Source organism: Gymnoscopelus braueri (assembly GCF_963280865.1).
Source record: "Gymnoscopelus braueri genome assembly, chromosome: 10".
Lineage (NCBI taxonomy): Eukaryota > Metazoa > Chordata > Actinopteri > Myctophiformes > Myctophidae > Gymnoscopelus > Gymnoscopelus braueri.
Window position 1 is genome coordinate 30,153,204 of NC_137611.1, and position 19,354 is coordinate 30,172,557.

At 41.0% G+C, this 19,354-nt stretch overlaps 1 protein-coding gene across 1 annotated transcript in view; it reads right to left on the bottom strand.

The window, feature by feature from the left end:
• The window catches only part of cdh12a (cadherin 12a), a gene marked incomplete at both ends in the record, with an annotated part of 74,845 nt that overhangs the window by 4,901 nt on the left and 50,590 nt on the right, over nt 1-19,354 (bottom strand). The window contains 5 exons of the mRNA XM_080439839.1: nt 344-595; nt 4,404-4,518; nt 5,897-6,018; nt 10,475-10,611; nt 12,229-12,482. Coding sequence (XP_080295965.1) covers nt 344-595; nt 4,404-4,518; nt 5,897-6,018; nt 10,475-10,611; nt 12,229-12,482 — 880 coding nt within the window. The remainder of the gene's footprint in view (nt 1-343; nt 596-4,403; nt 4,519-5,896; nt 6,019-10,474; nt 10,612-12,228; nt 12,483-19,354) is intronic.

A 19,354-nucleotide genomic window follows, 5' to 3' on the forward strand; every position in this document is an offset into this window, starting at 1 on the left:
GGTGAGGTGGAGTCTCAACCCCCTGTTTCTCTGATTGCACAGCGATTCCTGCCCAGAATAATTAAAAGGCAGAATGCACCGTAGGTCATCAGCACCCTCTAGTGTTACATCAGATCAGATTTTAAATTAAATTATGTAAAAAGGGGAAGTTTCACATAAGCCACATACAGTACAACACTGGAATGGTCAGTTGGTCAAAAAAAAGAAAGAATTTAAAACAAATAATTCTTTATAATATTGATATAATGCCCCTGAGGCTTCGACAGAGATCTCTCACACACACCCTGGGCGCCAGGACAGCTCTGCTTGCTGCGTGAATAGTAATACATCCATCCTGTCTTACCCATTAGAATGAGTACACAAAGCAGTATAGCCATCACAGCTCCGGTGCTGAGCCCCACAGGCAGGAAGATGGCCTCTGCCGAACAGGACAGCAGGGAACCGTCGGCCTGGCAGGCGCACACCCGGATGGTGAGCGTCCCTGTGCTACTCTGGGCTGGGTAGCCACTGTCCTCCACCACAACAGGTAGTGTATAAACCTCCTGCAGCCGCCGCTGGAAGCCCAACCGTCGAGTCACGATGCCTGCCGTGTTATCTAGAAAAAATACCACACAGAACAGTATGAAGTGCATAAATGAGATCCAATATGGTGATACTTCTTTGAATGTGTGACGTCAGCAAAGTACAAAAAGGAATCCAGTACATGTATACAGCTGCATAGTTTCTATTGAATCACATACAGTAGTATTTTAAAGCACTACATACTATTTGTGGTTAAAAAGTGGCTACAAAATAGACAATAGTGGTTTGCAGACAAGCTTCCAAATGCAATTATTGTTATCCTTCCAAAGTTATGTACAGCAAAATGTTAATTAATAATTGACCACCAAATTGCATTTTATGTCAAATATTGAGTTAGTTATTTAATATGACATTTCATGGCCTTGTGTTGTGATTTGATGTGACTAGTGACATACTGTACATGCATACACTTTATTACAATAGTTTCACAATATCTCAATCATTTTGCAACTAAAAAGGTGGCACCATAGCTTTTTCCCCCCAGACAAATTAGCCAGAATCTAATTGATAATAATAATAAAAGTAAAAATTTCTTCTGATATTTTGTATGGAACTGTATGGCAGAACTTTATGGAAAGAACAATGTTCTGCCTAACAGTATATCAGAAGTGCTGAAAGTCCACCAAAAATAAAGCGCCATTCCTTCCCAGTTCCCCACTTCCGTTTCGCCTTTGCAGTTTCATAAAAGTCCTATTGTAAAATCAAATTATTCGGAACCTATCTAGCTTGCTGCTTAGCAGAAATGGAAGTTCAGAAATATATTTTAGAGACATTTTAAAATATATTTTTGTGAAGGAAAATGGCAAACAGGTGACAGCTGAGCCTCTGGTGCAGAACTTTTATGAGGTGAAATTACAGAGTCTCTTTAGCATTCGAAGATGGTGGATGTGTTGTCAGGCTTGAGAGCCTAGTCAGACAGCCGCTGTGAGGTGTGTGTTTGTAGTATGAATGTGTATGTGTGTGTGTGTGTGTGTGTGTGTGTGTGTGCTGTGCGTATGTGTTTGTTTGTGTGCGTCTTAGCTGATTCACTCTCCCTCAGTTATGTAAGCAAACAGAGGGCCTAGCCAGACAGGGTTGAGACCATTAACCTTGTTCTTGCTACACACACACACACACACACACACACACACACACACACACACACACACACACACACACACACACACACACACACACACACACACACACACACACACACACACACACACACACACACACACACAGTTCTTTGTGGCTGCAGGGCCATCTGTCGTGCCCTATCAGTCCTGAACCTGAAGGTATAGGTACAGCAATACAACAAGCCAGGCTTGTTAGAGGGTGGAAACTCACAGAAACTGTCAATGTTGTCTTTGTTAGTGGAGATTACATCCAGACAACCTTCTAACAGAAGATGGGAGAAATTGCCTTCAGCAGGCACAGGAATCAGCATTGGTGGAAAGTAACTAAGTACATTTACTCAAGTACTGTACTTATACAATCTTGAGGTATTTCTTTACTTTACTGGAGTATTTCCAAATTTCAGTACTTTTACTTCTACTCCACTACATCTCAGAGGCAAATATTATCGGCAGCAGGGACAGGAATCGATAATAGTGAGAAAGTCGTAAAAGGAAGAAAGAATCTAAAGCACTCTTTGGGTTTAAAAGCCTCTTGCTATTTCATTGTAGAAATATCAAAAAAGTAAAACTATTATTGTAAAGCGGGAGATTCTACCCACGCAAAGCATTACAACAGTCTCCGTCAGGGTATGAGTCAGAATGTTTACATGGCTGACATTGTAGACTGTAATGTCATGTACAGTATGGTATATTGCCGGTCAACATTGTGGACAAAACTGCCCACAATGGTCTGCTTTCCTTCAAAATGTTGCATCACAGTGAGATGTGTTGTTGAGATATTTTACCTTTTAAATTGCAGTTATAAAGAACGTCTTGGTAATGGAAATGTGGATAATGTGGGTAATGGAAACAAGTCTCCAGGACTTTAAAAAAAAAATCCTTTTAGCTCAAATGTCTGACTGTACCCCATGCTGTTTACATATCTGTCTAGTAATAAAGTATTCAATCAATCACTCAATCCATGTACGTTTGCAGCGAGTGTGTATGTGCAGAGCTATTGGCAGGTAGGACAGGAATACACACTGCATTGTCGGCCCATGAACTATATTCAAATAACCAATATGTAACTGCAGAGTTCTGTCACAGTGTGATGTGTGACACATCAGTAATTGTGAACAAATGTACTATTATGGAAAGAGTATGCATTGCTCAGAGTTCATTATCCTGCTTATAAAATGGCCACTTTTCAAGAATAAAAATGCAAGTAGTGTGGGGCAGTATGCTCTTTCAATAAAAACGTTCTGTTGGCACTATCGTCAATTCATCAACGTTGGAATAAAGGTTACTTTGCTACTCCAGCAAGTGGGAGAAGTACCAGCTGATGAGTACCAGCTGAGCTGTCAATATCACGTATTTTTCACACGCATACACAAACGTATATCAACACATACGTTTTAATGTTCCCCATGGATAGCTTATACAGACAGCTTATACAGACAGATGCAGCAGAGCAAAGTAAAATGTGCATCAAACACTCAAGGGGTTGCACAAGGCACTGCAGCACTAGGGGGGCTCGTGTGTCACCCTCACCTTAACTTTAATCCTGCCCCCAGTTTACAGCCTCTAGTGTTGCAGGTCAGTGCACACTGCCCAGTAAATACATTTTCCTAGTTGCTGTACAAACTTTGTGTTGTATTGCACTTTGTGTTGGGGAAGATACACATAGAAAAGTATCACTGCTCACTCTTAGGGTATGCGTTGTCATTGTGACTGGATCAGCTAAACCAGTGGTTCTCAAACTTGATTGGCTTCAAAACGCCCTTTCCTTGATTACTGAATCCAAGTACTGTACCCCATTACTTCATAACAACATGTTGCTTAGAAAACTGCAAGAGAAAACCACAGCTAGCATGATGCTATGAATGAATGATAGCCCACCTTTTGAAGAACATAACATAACAAACTAGAAAAGTGCACTCCTCTGAGCGCAGGTCTCCGCCAGGCCAGGTTGTCTACCCAGGGCCAGCTAAATTTGTCCTGGGACTAAAACAAAGCACTCACACACAGCACTCATACTTCTGTTGAGAGTATAGACAGACTTGTCATCTACGTGCCTGTTTTGTATTCAAAAATCCAATCCTAGCGTGGACAATATTATGGTTATTACGATAACACTTTTAAATACCAAGCGTAAATTAAAACTGTGTGATCGCTCTTTATCGGGATATTGTGTTGCATATTTTGTCTATCTCCTTTCCATCTCACATTTTCGAACTCCACAGGGATTTGTTGGCAATTACATTCATCACCAGTGTGTTTGTTTTGTCATTATTTACCTTCTTTCTTTTAGATTAGAATTGTATTAATTCTATTAGGCTTGCTGAGTGAATGTTATTATGAACGGAATATAAAGATTAACCCTGGAATGAGGGAAATGAGTTTGATAGATATACAGATTGACTTACAGAGTGTGCATTATTGACTAACATTATTAACTAATAACATCTAATCAAAGTTAATATATCAGTCTTTATTATATTATTAGTATTTCTTTATGTTATCACAGACAACTTCTGCTTCAGCAATGTTCTTTTCTCCTATCTCTTCCCTTTCTTTATTCTTTACTCTTTTCCCTTCAGCCTTTTCTCCCATGCATCTCTCCATATCTCCCTTATCTTCCTTCTATCTCGCTGCTGGTCTCATTCTCTGCCCTCTTTTCCCCACAAAGATCCTTGGCTTGATGTTGTTCTTTGCTCAACTTACTTCCAAAGTCTCGTATGGTGAAGTTGCGGTTACGGAGCTCTTTTGGAGACTTGAAGTAGAAGCGCTGGCCAGCGGGAGGCACATCTCTGTCCACAGCACCCACTGTCTGGATCACCTGACCATACAAGAGGAATTGTCGGTTAACCACTTGAACCAACCCCAGCATCTCGATTCTGGGCAGTGGTGGAACAAGTACTGCAATTTTTCATTTGTTGGGAGCTTGTAAATTGGATTTTTTTTGGCAGAGATAGGTGTCGATCAAAAAAAAGAACGCACCACAGTGCAACTCAGGTCTGTTGTAGGTATAGAGGGCCTTAGTGGTTAAGACACTGCCCCCTAAAGCCCTCTCAGCCCTAGAATGTGTCTTACATCCCACCAATGTCAATGAAGAAGGCTTTTAATGCAGATACACCATTTCTGTGGTGTGAATGAATTAACCCATTAAAAACGGGAAAGCATCGGTGTCATTTTAGATTTTAGCGTTGGCTATTCAAAAATAGCAGATATACAAGCACACAGTGCGTCACTTCGTTGCCACGCTGCGAGCTTGCACATCTGCTATTTTTTAAGTGTGAGAACTACTGATTTAGAAGGCATTTGTAGAATCGGCCTCATGTCATGGATTGTGTCATGATGGGGGTTATTATTAAGTTAGATAACATTAACACCTGCCATTTGCGGGAAATTGTTGTACATTATGTGGATAGGGGATTGCACTGAACCTTATTATTAATTTCTTATTACTTTGTTATTGTTATTGTGGCCAAAGATGCCTCTGACACCCTCCAAATGTGGTTTGGGTGATCTGATCTTCAACACATCTTGGGTGCAGTTCCCCTTCACATTTTGACATTAACATATACCCTGTAGCGCTGGGTCATTGAATTGTAATGCTAAAATGCAGTTGTCTCACTGAATATCCAATCTTGGGTGACTAGTTTACACTTATTAATGTAGTAACACAGTGTAAAGGTTTGATTCAGTACAACTTTTCTCAGACAGCAAAATAAGAAGGCAGTATTGTCAGTGCTGGCCTTGATTTTAAAGAATATAAATGCAAATGTTGTAAATTATGTATATTGATGTTTGGCCTTTGTACCTGACATTAAAATAATAATTTAGAAGATATATACTTCATAACACAGTATGTGTATAATGACATACCATTTTAATGTCAACTCTAAATGCAAAACATCTAAATAATATCTGGACATAATTCAGATGCAAGATGCATGTTAATGGTAGGAATGAAGGGGGCCTTTACAAGCATTCACGTCATGCATGTTTTATCAAAGACAGGCAGATACAGATACAGCCTGACAGACAGACAGACAAACAGACAGACAGACAGACACAGACTTTGAGACATAGAGTAGAAGCATAAAGACCAACATCACAGACAGATGCAGTCATAGACAGAAAAACACGCAGGTGGGACAGTGGGACAGAGATACTGACGGAGACAGACGGCCAGACAGAAAATTCATCTTTACCTGTCCTACTTTGGCATTCTCACAGACAAAGATGTCAAAAGGGACGGCCAGCTCGGGGGGGAACTCGTTGACATCCAACACATTGACTGTCACAGCCACTGTGCTGGATAGCAGAGGATTGCCTGCAAAAGTTCCACATACAGTAGCGTCACACTCAGACAATCACAGTGACACATTTTCAGCCAGCAGTTAATAATGCTCTGGTTAGTCGAGACACGGACAGTCCAGCAATGGCGACTACCAGGAACGTGCAGGTGAGGGGGTACCAGGGGGTCCCCAGCTAAATGAGGAAATACGTCGGCTGTTTGAAAATCGCAATGCGACACAACTCAAATCTCGTATGGGGGTCCGGCATGGCAAAAAAATATTTTTAGATGGGGTCCACGGCTAAATACATATACATTCGGGGGTCCTTGGCATGAAAAAGTTTGAGAATCATTGTGCTAAAGGATAGGGGGAGCTGTCGAGAGTGCTGAAGTAGAGGGAAAGGGGAGAGTGCGAGAGAGAGCTAGCCTGTCACCGGTGCTGAAGTACAGAGATAACTGTCCATGGTTCTGAAGTAGATGGCAAAAGAGAGAGAGAGAGCTGGCTGTGGTTCTGAAGTAGATGGCAAAAGAGAGAGAGAGATAACTGTCCATGGTTCTGAAGGAGAGAGAGAGCGAAAGAGAAAGTGAGAGCGAGAGAGGGTCCCCTACTTGAAAAATAAGATTTAAATGAACAGTATAATACTTAATTTCGTTTTTTGTCACATACCTATATGTCTCAATTTAAGACGGACCATTCGTTGTGTCTACGGGCCTGTGCGATTGGGCTCGGTGAGTGAGTCATGTTTTTGACACTTGCTTTGGCAATATAAATGTATGTTTTCTCATGCCAATAAAGTTCCTTGAATTGAATAGAATTGAATTGAGTGGACAGCACGCCCGGCTGGGTTTGGTTTCGATTTTCGATATACTGTACTTCTTTGCGCGTGGTGTCGCACACCGCAAATAGCTAATCTACAAGCTCACAACCCATGGCGTTGCGAAGTGTTGAGAGCTTACAGATCGGCTATTTTTGACACCAACCTCAATTAAGTATAAACAAGCTTTATTGGAGATGCAGCGTACGGCATGGATTTATACACAGGGCAATTCTTTCAACACAAAATTCTGCATTCAAGTTCAGGAAAGTAAGGCAATTCTCTTGAACGCTGCCTTCAGGTACAGTACGGCATGGAGAGGGGGCATTTGCATTTCTTTCACGTAGTAAAAGCTGCATTTATGGTCTGGAGAGGGCACTTTTTACAGATGGGTAAAAGGGCAGGGGCTTGAGCTCCCTTTGACATCTATGTGTGCACGTGCTTGGCGACTACATAGAAGCTATGGACACATGATTTGCGTTTGGCTTCACTGTGGCAGATTGAAAAAACTAAATTGCATTTTTACAAAATAAACTGTAATTTAAACAATTAAAGTTGCGGCACTATGCGCTTCAGGTGTCAAGTCGCCCCTATTTTTCTGCTTTTGTTTTGCTTTTGCAGAGGTGGACATGCCGCGACATTCACATATCCACCTAGGAAAAGGAATATCACGCACAGAATAGGTCATGATCTGTCTTCGTCAATATACGAGTGTCCGGAAAAGGGATAGGAACGTTACCTTGTCCACAAGACTCAACATAATGACGATAGAGAGGAGAGCAGGAGAAAGAGGACCCCCCCACCCTTTTTTTCCCTCCTTGTTCCTGTTATAAGGATATTCATTGCTGCTCATATGGCAGTATGACTGGCTAATGAAAGTACTCAGTAGCCATTAATGAGATAAATTAGAGCTGGTGGTCATGCTTTCATCCAACTGAGCATTCTGGATGCTTTATGTCTAATCATTACAAACCCTTACACAGTACAAACTATTTCTATCTGCCAAACATAAATAAATCATAGAGCTTGACATTATTAAACTGAATTTAAAGACCTGGAGAGAACTTAAACGGTATGATTAATTCATTGACGACCAAGTGAAATGTTTGCTGTAAATTGTAAATGTGCTGCCTGTATTATAAATGGAACAAAACATCATGACTTGTTGGATTGTTTTGAACAAAGTGCCACAGTGACCCCTTGTGTTTCAGCAAACAATTGCAGTAAGTGTGTGCAGCAGTCAATTCAACTAGACATTGACCTACATACACATTTCTTGTGGGGTGTATTATCATATTAAAGCATTAAACAAAGTAATGGCACACACACCAGATATTCCTTTGACCATCCGCATCGGCTGTCCCACTTGGAAGAACGCCATTATATTACATTTACATTTTCTACAGAGATATTTAGAGGGAGCATATAAGCTCATGTGATTATTAGGATCAGAGCCACAGCACCTGTAAATTAACACCCCACATTTTACTGTGTAGAGGGTCACAAAAGAGGCAAGTGCAAGAACATAATAATATCACAGATACATTTGAACTAGCTGAGAGGGACACACTATGGGATTTAGTGTCACATCATGGTTTGCAGTGTTTCAGAAGTCATCACAGCTAAAAGGTAACCCTAACCCAACAAACATGACTTATTTTCTATCAATTACACAACCCATGAAGCCATGAATTCATGGAGATGTTTTTGTTTTTGTCACATACATTCCTGAGCCAATAGTTTGATGACCAATGGTCAATAGGAAACTCCTTCAGTCTCCTACCTAATTTGTTGACCGGCGGAGTCTTTGGTAGGTCATCAAATTATTGGCTTAGGAATGGACCAAAACTGTGAACTACTCCTTTAAATGTAAGACATAATCTGCTCATTCCACTAGATGGAGCTAGATGCTAATAAAATGACAACATGAGCTGTATTAGGCTTTAGCCTGCAGTCTGCATTTCAAGCAATTGGTAGATTGCCTTTTCCAATGTGTTGGTCTTCTAGATATTTTGTATTGAGAGTGATGTGTAGGGGATCTACTACAAGGTGTAATGAGACTATGCATTCAGAGTCCCTGTGACAGATACTGAACTGCATCGTATTCACCATTTTAAACCCTGTTTAGTCATAAAACAATGTATATAGGGCTTATAGCCAATCTACAAGCTCACAACACCTTGCATCTGTATGCAATGTGAGCTTGAAGATCTGCTATTAGCTTTTTTTACGTTGCCAACATTTTTGAAACAATGTTGCCTATGCTCAAAATTAGGGACACCAATGATTAACCAGTGCTCAAATGTTTTGTTTTCTTTACTTTGTTTTACCATAGCCACACCTTGCTTGCACTTGATGCAAATACAATCACAAGAGCCACAATCCGATCCACAAACAAACTACCACTAACTATTGTCTGCTCCATTGCTGTCAGTCAAGTGTTACGGCAGCACTTGACCCAACACCATCAGACTGAAGCCTGAGTGATACTTGAAAATAGTGATACTGTTACGTTGAAAATAGCTACTCTACAAGCTCACAAGGCGTTGCAGCGGGACACGTTGTGAACGGCTGTGCAGGCTTCACAAACAGACTTCTTTGACCTTCTTTTGTCAGCAGTATCCTGCACTGAGCAGCAGTGCCACTGTAACATATGGGGGTTAAGCGCCTTGCTCAATGGCACTTATACCATTCATTCACTTCCTCACCCAAATTTGTCCTGCCGCAACCTTCCGGTCAAAAGCATGCTCTTCAAACGGCCTCGGTTTGTACCCCCAAGCCATGAGACTAATAAACAGCGCTCTCTTACACATTCAATGAAGTTCTTCTACTTCACTGTGCAGTTGCATAAGGGTGGACTGATTCTAACGTTGACCTAAAATGAAGGCACAATTGCGTGCAACGCTAACATTTTGTATCCCTCGTTAGTAACTTTCCAACAGTTTGTACCCCCAAGCCATGAGGCTAATAAACAGCGCTCTCTTGCACATTCAATGAACCTCTTCAACTTCAGTGTACTGTTGCATACAGGCAGTGGTGGAAAGTAGTACATTTACTCAAGTACTGTACTTAAGTCCAATTTTGAGGTATTTTTACTTTACTGGAATATTTCCAATTTCCAATACTTACTTCTACTCCACTACATTTCAGAGGAAAATATTGCACTTTTACTCCACTACAATTATTTTAAAACTTTAGTTACTTTGTAGATTTTGATTATTATTACAAAACATACAGTACATTAACCACTTCAGCCTTATATATATACTTTGGCTATTTGAAAATAGCTGAGCTACAAGCTCACAACGTACCTGCCATTTTCAAAATATATGTACACATATCTAACTTGTGAAATGGCTGGGACATTCTACATAATGAATACTTTTACTTTTGGTACTTTAAGTATATTTCGATGCCAATACTTTTGTACTTTTAATCAAGTAAATGTTGAATACTGGACTTTCACGTGTCACTGAGTACCGGTATTTCTACATTGTGGTATTGACACTTTTACTTAAGTAAAAATAATTGAGTACTTCTTCCATCACTGCATAAGGGTGGACTGATTCTAACGTTGAACTAAAGCGATGGCACAGTTACATTCGACGAAGACATTTTGCATCCCTCATTAGTATCTGTCCGATTTGGAATGTGAAATAATGTGGATGAATACTTACTAACTTTGGTTGCCACAACAGTTACATTGTGCTGAGCGACTGCTTCTCTGTCCAGATACTCATTAGTGGAGAGGGTTCCCTCGACTGTGTCGATGTCAAAAAAGCTGTCAGACTCTCTCCTCCATTCCAGTGAGTACCTGCAAGAGACTAAACTAGTCAACAACGTTTGCATATAGTCTCGTTTTTGATTGATTGATTGATTGAATACTTTATTAACAGTTTGCAAAGACAAGCTCAGGGAAGTACAGTTACAATACAAGGTCTGTTAAGAGGATTTTAAACCCAAGAAAGCACTATGGCTTGTTGTCTCCGCCAGGCCGAAAGGCATGGCGAGAGAGTATGTTTTCGCCCCTGTCCGTCCGTCCGTGTGTCCGTCCGTCCGTCCGTCCGTCCGTCCGTCCGTCCGTGTGTGTGTCCTGTCTGTGTGTTAGCACCAAATCTCTGGCACCGTTGGCCCGGTCGCTGCGAAACTGTGCACACACACTCCCTGGATGCCAATTCAGAACCTCTGCCTCAAATTTTTCACATGGGCCTGTTATAGCGCCACCAGGAGGCCGATTTGTGCAAAACCCATTTTATCCCATTACTCCTACAGTTTTTAACCAAACCTCATGCAAATCGGTACACAGTATCTCTATAGTCATGTGATCAACCCTGATCTGTCTGATTTCCCATATTCCATCCTCATTGGCTAAGGTTACCATCCAAAGTTTGCAGGATTGGTCCGTTTTGAACAAACTGCCTCAAATCATGAACGCAGCTTGCCATTTGCATAGAATTGCACACGCACATTCCCACTAGGCCGAAGAAGAAATGGCACTTAAAACTTTTCACATCAGCCTCATGGTGGCGCTATAACAGGCCGATTTGCATTTTTAACTATAACTGCACCGATCTGCGTGAAACTTTGCACGCCTACTCCCTAGAGGCCAAGGAAAAACATCTGCACTGCATTTTTCACATCTGCTTTTTACAGCGCCACCAGGAGGCCGACTTATGTCAAATACATTTTTGGATATTAATCCTTCAGATTTTATCCAAACATCACACAAATCGGTACACAGTATCTCTATAGTCATGTGATCAAGACGCATCTGTCCGATATTTCATATTCCATCCTCAATGACTAAGGTTGACTTCCAAAGTTTGCAGGATTGGTCCGTTTTGAACAAAATGTCTGAAATCATGAACGCGGCGTGCGATTTCCGTGAAAATTTGCACGCATATTCCCACTAGGCCGAGGAAGAAATGCCACCCTTTTCACATTGGCCTATTATAGCGCCACCAGGAGGCCACAATAACTTACCTGACCTGGCGGAGACCTGTGCTCCGAGGAGCACTTTCTCTAGTTTCCTGACACATCCATTTGGAGCTGCACATCAAATATTAAGCACCAAAAAGAAAAAAGAAAAAACACACTTCCAGCATGTGTTTTCTCTTTTTTCAATACAAGGGATGTCCTGAACTGTATAGTCTGCACCTCTACAGTGTACAGATAAAATATTCAGCAGTTATTTCATAATCGTTGATAAGAGACGGGACACTGTTGAATGAAGCCGCACATTACAATGAGTTTCATTCCCCACCACCCCTTATGATGGACATAGTAGGTGCCACCCATCCGTAGAGTAAGGTTAACCTTGTTAACCTTTCCAGCCTTCAGCCCTCATTCAAAGTGTAGTATGCAGGTTAGATGGTATGAGTCATGGAGGTGGGGTTCTATCAATGTACACATCACACGTGCAAGCTTTTACCTGACTGCACTGCTGCTTATGTCCAAGTCCTGAGCGGTTACAGAACCTACGATGGTCCCTGGTGGGGTGTCCTCATATACGTCCATAGTGTAGGAGCTTCTGGTGAAGACAGGGGGCTCGTTCACGTCCAGCACGTTGACCTTGACCGTGGCCGTGTCCTTGAAGGGGCCATTGTGGAGAAAGCGAGGGTCCAGATGATCATTGGATGCCTCCACCTTGAAGGTGTAGGACTTCTTGGTCTCATAGTCCAATGCCTAGATAGATAGATAGATAGATTAGACAGACAGACAGACAGACAGACAGACAGACAGATAGAAAGCAATTCTGAACATTCTAATTTAAAATCTAAGGAATACCCAACTTCAAAGAACAGAATACCGTATGTGATCACGGATTGTTCATTCACTCTGATGAAGGCACAGCATAGTAATTCGTTTCAACTTAAGAGGGTTAGATTCTATTCTAGACTGTGTCATATGCCTGCCTAGTTGGGTATGCACAGCAGATACAGTAGTAGATGAACAAGACAGGCACTTTGATATGCTAATGTAGCCGTCAACTGCACCAAGACACGTTCATACATCAATCTCAACACTTTGTCTCCCGCAGCGGAAGCCTATTCACATTCTTGAGAGTGACTGCTGCACCGTAACCGTTACTGTACTTGACTGTACTTCCAGACCGGAAAGAAGGGATGTTTGGGGAGATTTTGTCGACAATTCGGAGAGCAAAAACTTCCCTGCGTCACGTCTGAGGTGCATGTCCTGCATGCATCTATGCATATCTTGTTACAGGAATGTTGGAGGCGCTTTGAAAGTCGAAAGGAGACAAGTCTCTCACATGCATGCACACAGACACACTAATGGACCCATGTACACAATGAATACAGATGAGCAGTGGGGTTTTCTCTGAGAGGAAGCATCCCTGGTGTAAAATAACTGCAGGCCACACTACAGTGTTGGGGTCAATGAGCCCATTAAGACCTGAGGCCGATTCTACAAATGATCTTCTAAATGCCAACAGTTTTCTGTTAGGAAAACTTTTTCATGTCAAGGACCCCCAACAAGTATTTGCCCCCCCCCCCCAATCTCAAAATATTTTCTAGGGATCCCTAGAAGCAAAGATTTGGGTTAAAAATGTTTGCATTAAAAAATATATATATATACAGTATATATATATATTCAGTTGCTTGTATATCTGCTGACACATTCACACACACACAGCTAAAATCTAAAATGACACATTTCCCGGTTTTACTGGGTGAAGATCTTGTGCCAAGCCTCACCACCACCGTATCGCGCACACACACGCACACGCACACGCACACACACACACACACACACACACACACACACACACACACACACACACACACACACACGTTTGTGTGTGAGCCTGACACATTGCATCCGTGTGTGCACGCTATATTTCTATATTTCGTGTGAACTTCCATTTCTATGCTGATGATACCCAGCTGTATCTTTCAGTAGCTCCAGACGACCCCTGCGCTCTAGACCCATTGTTGACCTGTCTGTCCAGTATAAAATGCTGGATGAGTGAGAACTTTCTTAAGCTAAATGAGGATAAAACAGAAGTTCTCATAATTGGCTCCAGTGAGCAGAGAGAATCAATAACAAGTAGACTTGGTAACCTGGCTGTAGAAAGTAACACCACAGTAAATAACCTGGGGGTGATTATCGATTCTGAATTGAATTTCAATACACACATTAATCATGTCACCAAGATTGCTTTCTTTCATCTTAGAAATATTGCACGAATTAGAGACTATCTGTCGTTAGACGATGCAAAAACGCTGATCCACGCTTTTGTTTTCTCTCGGCTTGATTACTGCAACGCACTCTACTCTGGCCTGCCAAAGAAAACAACTGACAGATTACAACTTGTTCAAAATGCGGCAGCCAGAATTTTAACTAAAACCAGGATGAGAGAACATATCACTCCAGTTCTAGCTTCACTACACTGGCTCCCGGTTGTTTTTAGGATTGATTTTAAAATTCTTTTAATAGTTTATAAAGCTCTAAATGGTCTGGCACCTTCCTACCTCTCTGACTGCCTAGAGAGATATGTTCCAAACCGGGCCCTCAGGTCTTCAAGTGCTGACCTGCTCGAGGTGCCTACAATGACATATAAAAAATACGGTGAAGCAGCATTCTGCTTTTACGGACCGACAGTGTGGAATAAACTCCCATTACACTTAAGACAGGCAGCCTCTGTCGATAGCTTTAAAGCACAGCTCAAGACCTATTACTTCACTCTTGCTTTTAGCTGATTCTTTGGTTGATTTTTAATTCCTCACTGTATTCCCTATTTTAATGTTGTTTTATGCCTTTGCTTTTGTTTTGTGTGAGTGGAAGAGAGAGTCACGGTAGTTAAAAGACAAGAGTCTGATAACTCCATCCGGAGGATTTAGTGAATTATCCTCTGGGGCACGTCGACACGTGGTGGACCCTCCAGGGCAGATCCTTTTGTCTATGTTTAGTCTATATATCTTGTATAACCCCGATATCATTCTCAGGGGTGTACGGTGTGTGGTTTGGATGTGATAAGTTAGCAGATCCCCTGGGCTAGTCCACACGTGGTAAACATGGTGAAAATATATTACTAAGGTGTAATATTACTAAGTCGATAGCTTTAAAGCACAGCTCAAGACCTATTACTTCACTCTTGCTTTTAGCAGATTCTTTGGTTGATTTTTAATTCCTCACTGTATTCCCTATTTTAATGTTGTTTTATGCCTTTGCTTTTGTTTTGTGTGAGTGGAAGAGAGAGTCACGGTAGTTAAAAGACAAGAGTCTGATAACTCCATCCGGAGGATTTAGTGAATTATCCTCTGGGGCACGTCGACACGTGGTGGACCCTCCAGGGCAGATCCTTTTGTCTATGTTTAGTCTATATATCTTGTATAACCCCGATATCATTCTCAGGGGTGTACGGTGTGTGGTTTGGATGTGATAAGTTAGCAGATCCCCTGGGCTAGTCCACACGTGGTAAACATGGTGAAAATATATTACTAAGGTGTAATATTAATAAGTGAAAATATATTACTAAGGTGTAATATTACTAAGTGAAAATATATTACTAAGGTGTAATATTGACAATTGTGTGAAGATATATTACTAAGGTACACAAGGTACACATGTAATATTGGCAATTGTGTGAAGTGTGGATATTTCTTTAGCTGTGTTGTAGAGGACAGTGGTCACTACATTTAAGTTATATCCATTTGTGTTGTAGTTGTGTAGTGGCGAGGGCCACTGCATTTTACTGCATTTTACTGCTTTTATTTTATTTTATTTTATTTTTGTTTGCTTTATTGTTGAATTGGTTCTAACTGTAATTGTATTCTTGCTCTGTAAAGCACTTTGAGCTGCATTTCATGTCATGAAAGGTGCTATACAAATAAAGCTTATTATTATTATTATTATTATATGATAGTGTTATAGTGCCTGTGGACTGCTGAGCAGCAGAGAGCCTGTCTGTGACTGTCAGCTTTGACTCTGTGACATCCCTGTTCCCTAGCTGTTGTTCACGACACCTTTCTCTGGCACCTCACTTCATTTTCTAAGATTAGCTTAATTTATTCTCGTGTGATTAACCACTTTCACCCTGTAGTCCCTATTTTGGGCGTGTCATTATCAGGTGACAATGTTCAAGATATTCAAAATCAACTTCGCTATTTATTTTTACTTGCTTTCTAGGGCGGACGTTCCTCTAGCTAGTTTAGCTAGCTGTGAACGTTTGTAGTGTAGAACAAGGGTTCCCAAACTTTTCAGGCCGTGAACCCCCAAAAATAATCATATTTTAACTGGGGACCCCACACCCTGACAAGCACTTGGATTTGTAGGAGTTGAGGCATTATACTTGTTTTAATCGGTTCCACAGATAAATGTTGTGAAAATAGCCAAACTACAAGCTCACAACTTCTCACACTGCGAGGTAGATCTATATAGTAGGCTATTTTCACAACTTTCTTACGTAATATTTGACAATTTGGCCAATTTGGTGTTAAAACATTTACTGTTGAGTGAGAAAACATGTTGCGCATTCAGCTAATCATCTGGTGACCCCCCAAAATAATTTGGGGATCCCGACCCCAAGTTTGGGAACCACTGCTCCAGCTAGTTTAGCTAGCTGTGAACGTTTGCAGTCTTACAGAAACCCTGGCATGCTGTTGAATACGTCCACTCAGTGAGTGAAACAGGCATTCCTAACACATCCACTGAAACATTACTGCCCAGCCTTTCACAAGAGGATAGATCACACAATAGAGGACAGTATAGGGATGACTGGCCATGTCTTTCTTTGTTGCATTCCTGCCCTTGGCATTGTGGCAGTTTTGTGAGGCTTGTTAATAGACAGTAAACAAAGGACAATGTGGCAGTAATTGTCTCTGTATTTGTATTCTTATTTACAGTACTACTTGCTCAAGCCATTAGAATTAGCTTATAATGTAATTAATTTTTCTTGGGTGTTTTTACGAATATGCTTCATTTTATCCTTGCATGTGGTTTGTTAGATTATTCATGGTGGGTTTCATACAGGCTGTGTTGTAGCATATACTGTGTCTGCGTGTAGGGGTGTTGTGCCTCCTTATCTAGTCACCTGCTCAATTTTGTATGGTAATGAGCTTATGATGCCATTTCCTATAAAAGCCATGTTTGTAATTCATTCATGTTTAGTCAAGCTGATGAAGGCTGTGTGCCGCAACGCGTAGGTGCATTATTCTTATTCTTGCCATGTACAGTAGTAGCCAATTCAATAAAGGCTTTTTATATATAAATAAGAGGAATACAGGGTAGGGGTGTATTCCTCTTATTTTGGAGAATTGTTCTCTCTTATCATTGACGGCGTTACTGGTCCCCTTTTTCTTTTCCCAGATCTACAAGCTCTGAGCAAGGCACTATCCCACTCAGCCTGAGCCTGTAGATCTGGTGGGTGTGACGGTGGTTAACTACTATTACTATTAACTACAGCTGCCTCTTATTGTGACGTACATGTCTTCTTGTATAAAACACGCCTCCTCTATGTAATGTATCAGACCTGATGAAGACCCTTTAGTGGTCGAAACGTTGCCGAAACTATTTAATACATTTTCTACAGGGAGCTAACAGTGGTGCAGACTTCCGCTCTTTTCCCCTAATGTACGGATTGTGGTTCAGCACCTGAAAAGTTTTTTTGGGATGTGCGTGCTTACCTCTGGACTCTATAGATAATAGAAGGGTGGCACAGGAGAGAGGCACTGTTGGGATTTGCTGTGAAGTAAATTCAAAGACTGAGCAGTCATTTTGCTCTCATAAGTTCAACTGCGTCTCTCGTCAAATAGAACAGATCTACAAGATTGTCAGTTTAAAGAGGAGGGATGTAAACACTGCTCACTGGTCAGCTTTACTGTACTAAAAACATGAGAATTCAGTCTGGTGAGACCAAGTCTGTTGTAGGTCTCCCATACAAAATAAAATATTTTTTTAGCACAATAGAGTTTATTTTTTTCTACAACCACAGTGAAACTACAAACTACGAAGCGTTAGAAGCATTTTTATCCATCTTTCACCAAGTAAAGATCAGTTAGAAGAAATGTGCTCAGAAGGGGTTGAGAAGCGCCGCAAGTCTGAAGTGAAAACAAAACTGAGAAGCACTTACAGTAGGTGGGAGGTTAACACAAGAAAACAGTTTTGGCACCTGGTGCAGAGACAACCCCACAGGGCACTGTGGAACACATATCGCAGACACACATTCAGACTAAACTACACAGGATATTTGTGTTTAATAATTTAATAAGCGAGTGTTAAACTAACACTGAATATTTTGCTTTGTAGTCTGTCTATTCTAAGACCTGACAACGAGCCATGCAACATGCAAGAGTATACAGTACTTGAGTACAGAGTTCTAATGTATCAGGAGAGGAACATGAGCTGAGAATAATGACAGATGGACGGAAATCATGATCTGTAAGGCAGAAGGAAAATAAAAAACTTTATTATTACAGTATATCACTAGCAGTGAAGAATACAAGGAGCAGGTGGCAGTAGCAACATGTTATGATGTGGGCTCAGGTAATAAGATTTGTAATGATTCACAACCCTGCAAGCACGTCTGTTGTTTCACATGGTCTGTTTTATTTCAACCCTAACCCAAGTGTTATTTTTAAGATTCTGTTCAGCTGAATATCTGTCAGATGTAAAGGTTCTACAACTTAACGTAAGCTATTGTTTATTACACGGCTTGGTTGAATGCTCGATTCTGATTGGTCAATCACGACATTCAGTTTGTTATTTCTGGATAGCAGACTGTTGGCGCATGGCGGCCTTGTAAACAAAGACACAATGTCATTTTGCAGCTAAACGGAACACTTAAGAATGTTTTTGAAAACATTTGAAGCGAGAAATAGGCAATGCAATAGCAGAATCTTGCTTCATAATTTTGATCAACACTTACAACCCGAGTTTTGAGCGCTGAACGTATTGCGCTGGACGGACCTGGTATAAGCTATTTCAGTGGTTCTCAACCTTTTCTGGATCAGGGCCCACTTGAATATATTGAAAGAGTTCGCGGCCCACCCACCTGACCACTTAACAAGACAGCCATTCGGCACCGAGTGCCGCGCTATGAGCTTGTAGATCTGCTATTTTTGAAAAATCGAGACAATGTGTGCAAATTAATATATTTATATTCTTTTAAAGCGAACATTTTTAACTCAAATCTTTGCTTCTGGGGGTCCCTGGAACAAAATATTTTGAGATGGGGGTCAGCGGCCAAATACATATCATTTTGGGGGTCCTTGACATGAAAAGGTTTGAGAACCACTGATATAGAAACATACGTTTTTCAGAAAACTGTTGGGATTTAGAAGACATTAGTAAGAATCGGCCTCAGGTCTTAATGGGTTAACTACTTATTTACTGGTATCAGTTTTTATAATTATTATTTTGTTATATTATCATTAAAATGGTATTGGTATATTTGGGGGCCCACTGATCTATGTAATCTTTTGGGAACATTTAGCACCCCTGCATACAGAAAGCGGTCCACTCTACAGATTCACAGATCGCTCGACTATAATCGTATTGTGTCCGACTGCTTATCTTTATCCCCCTGAACCCATTAC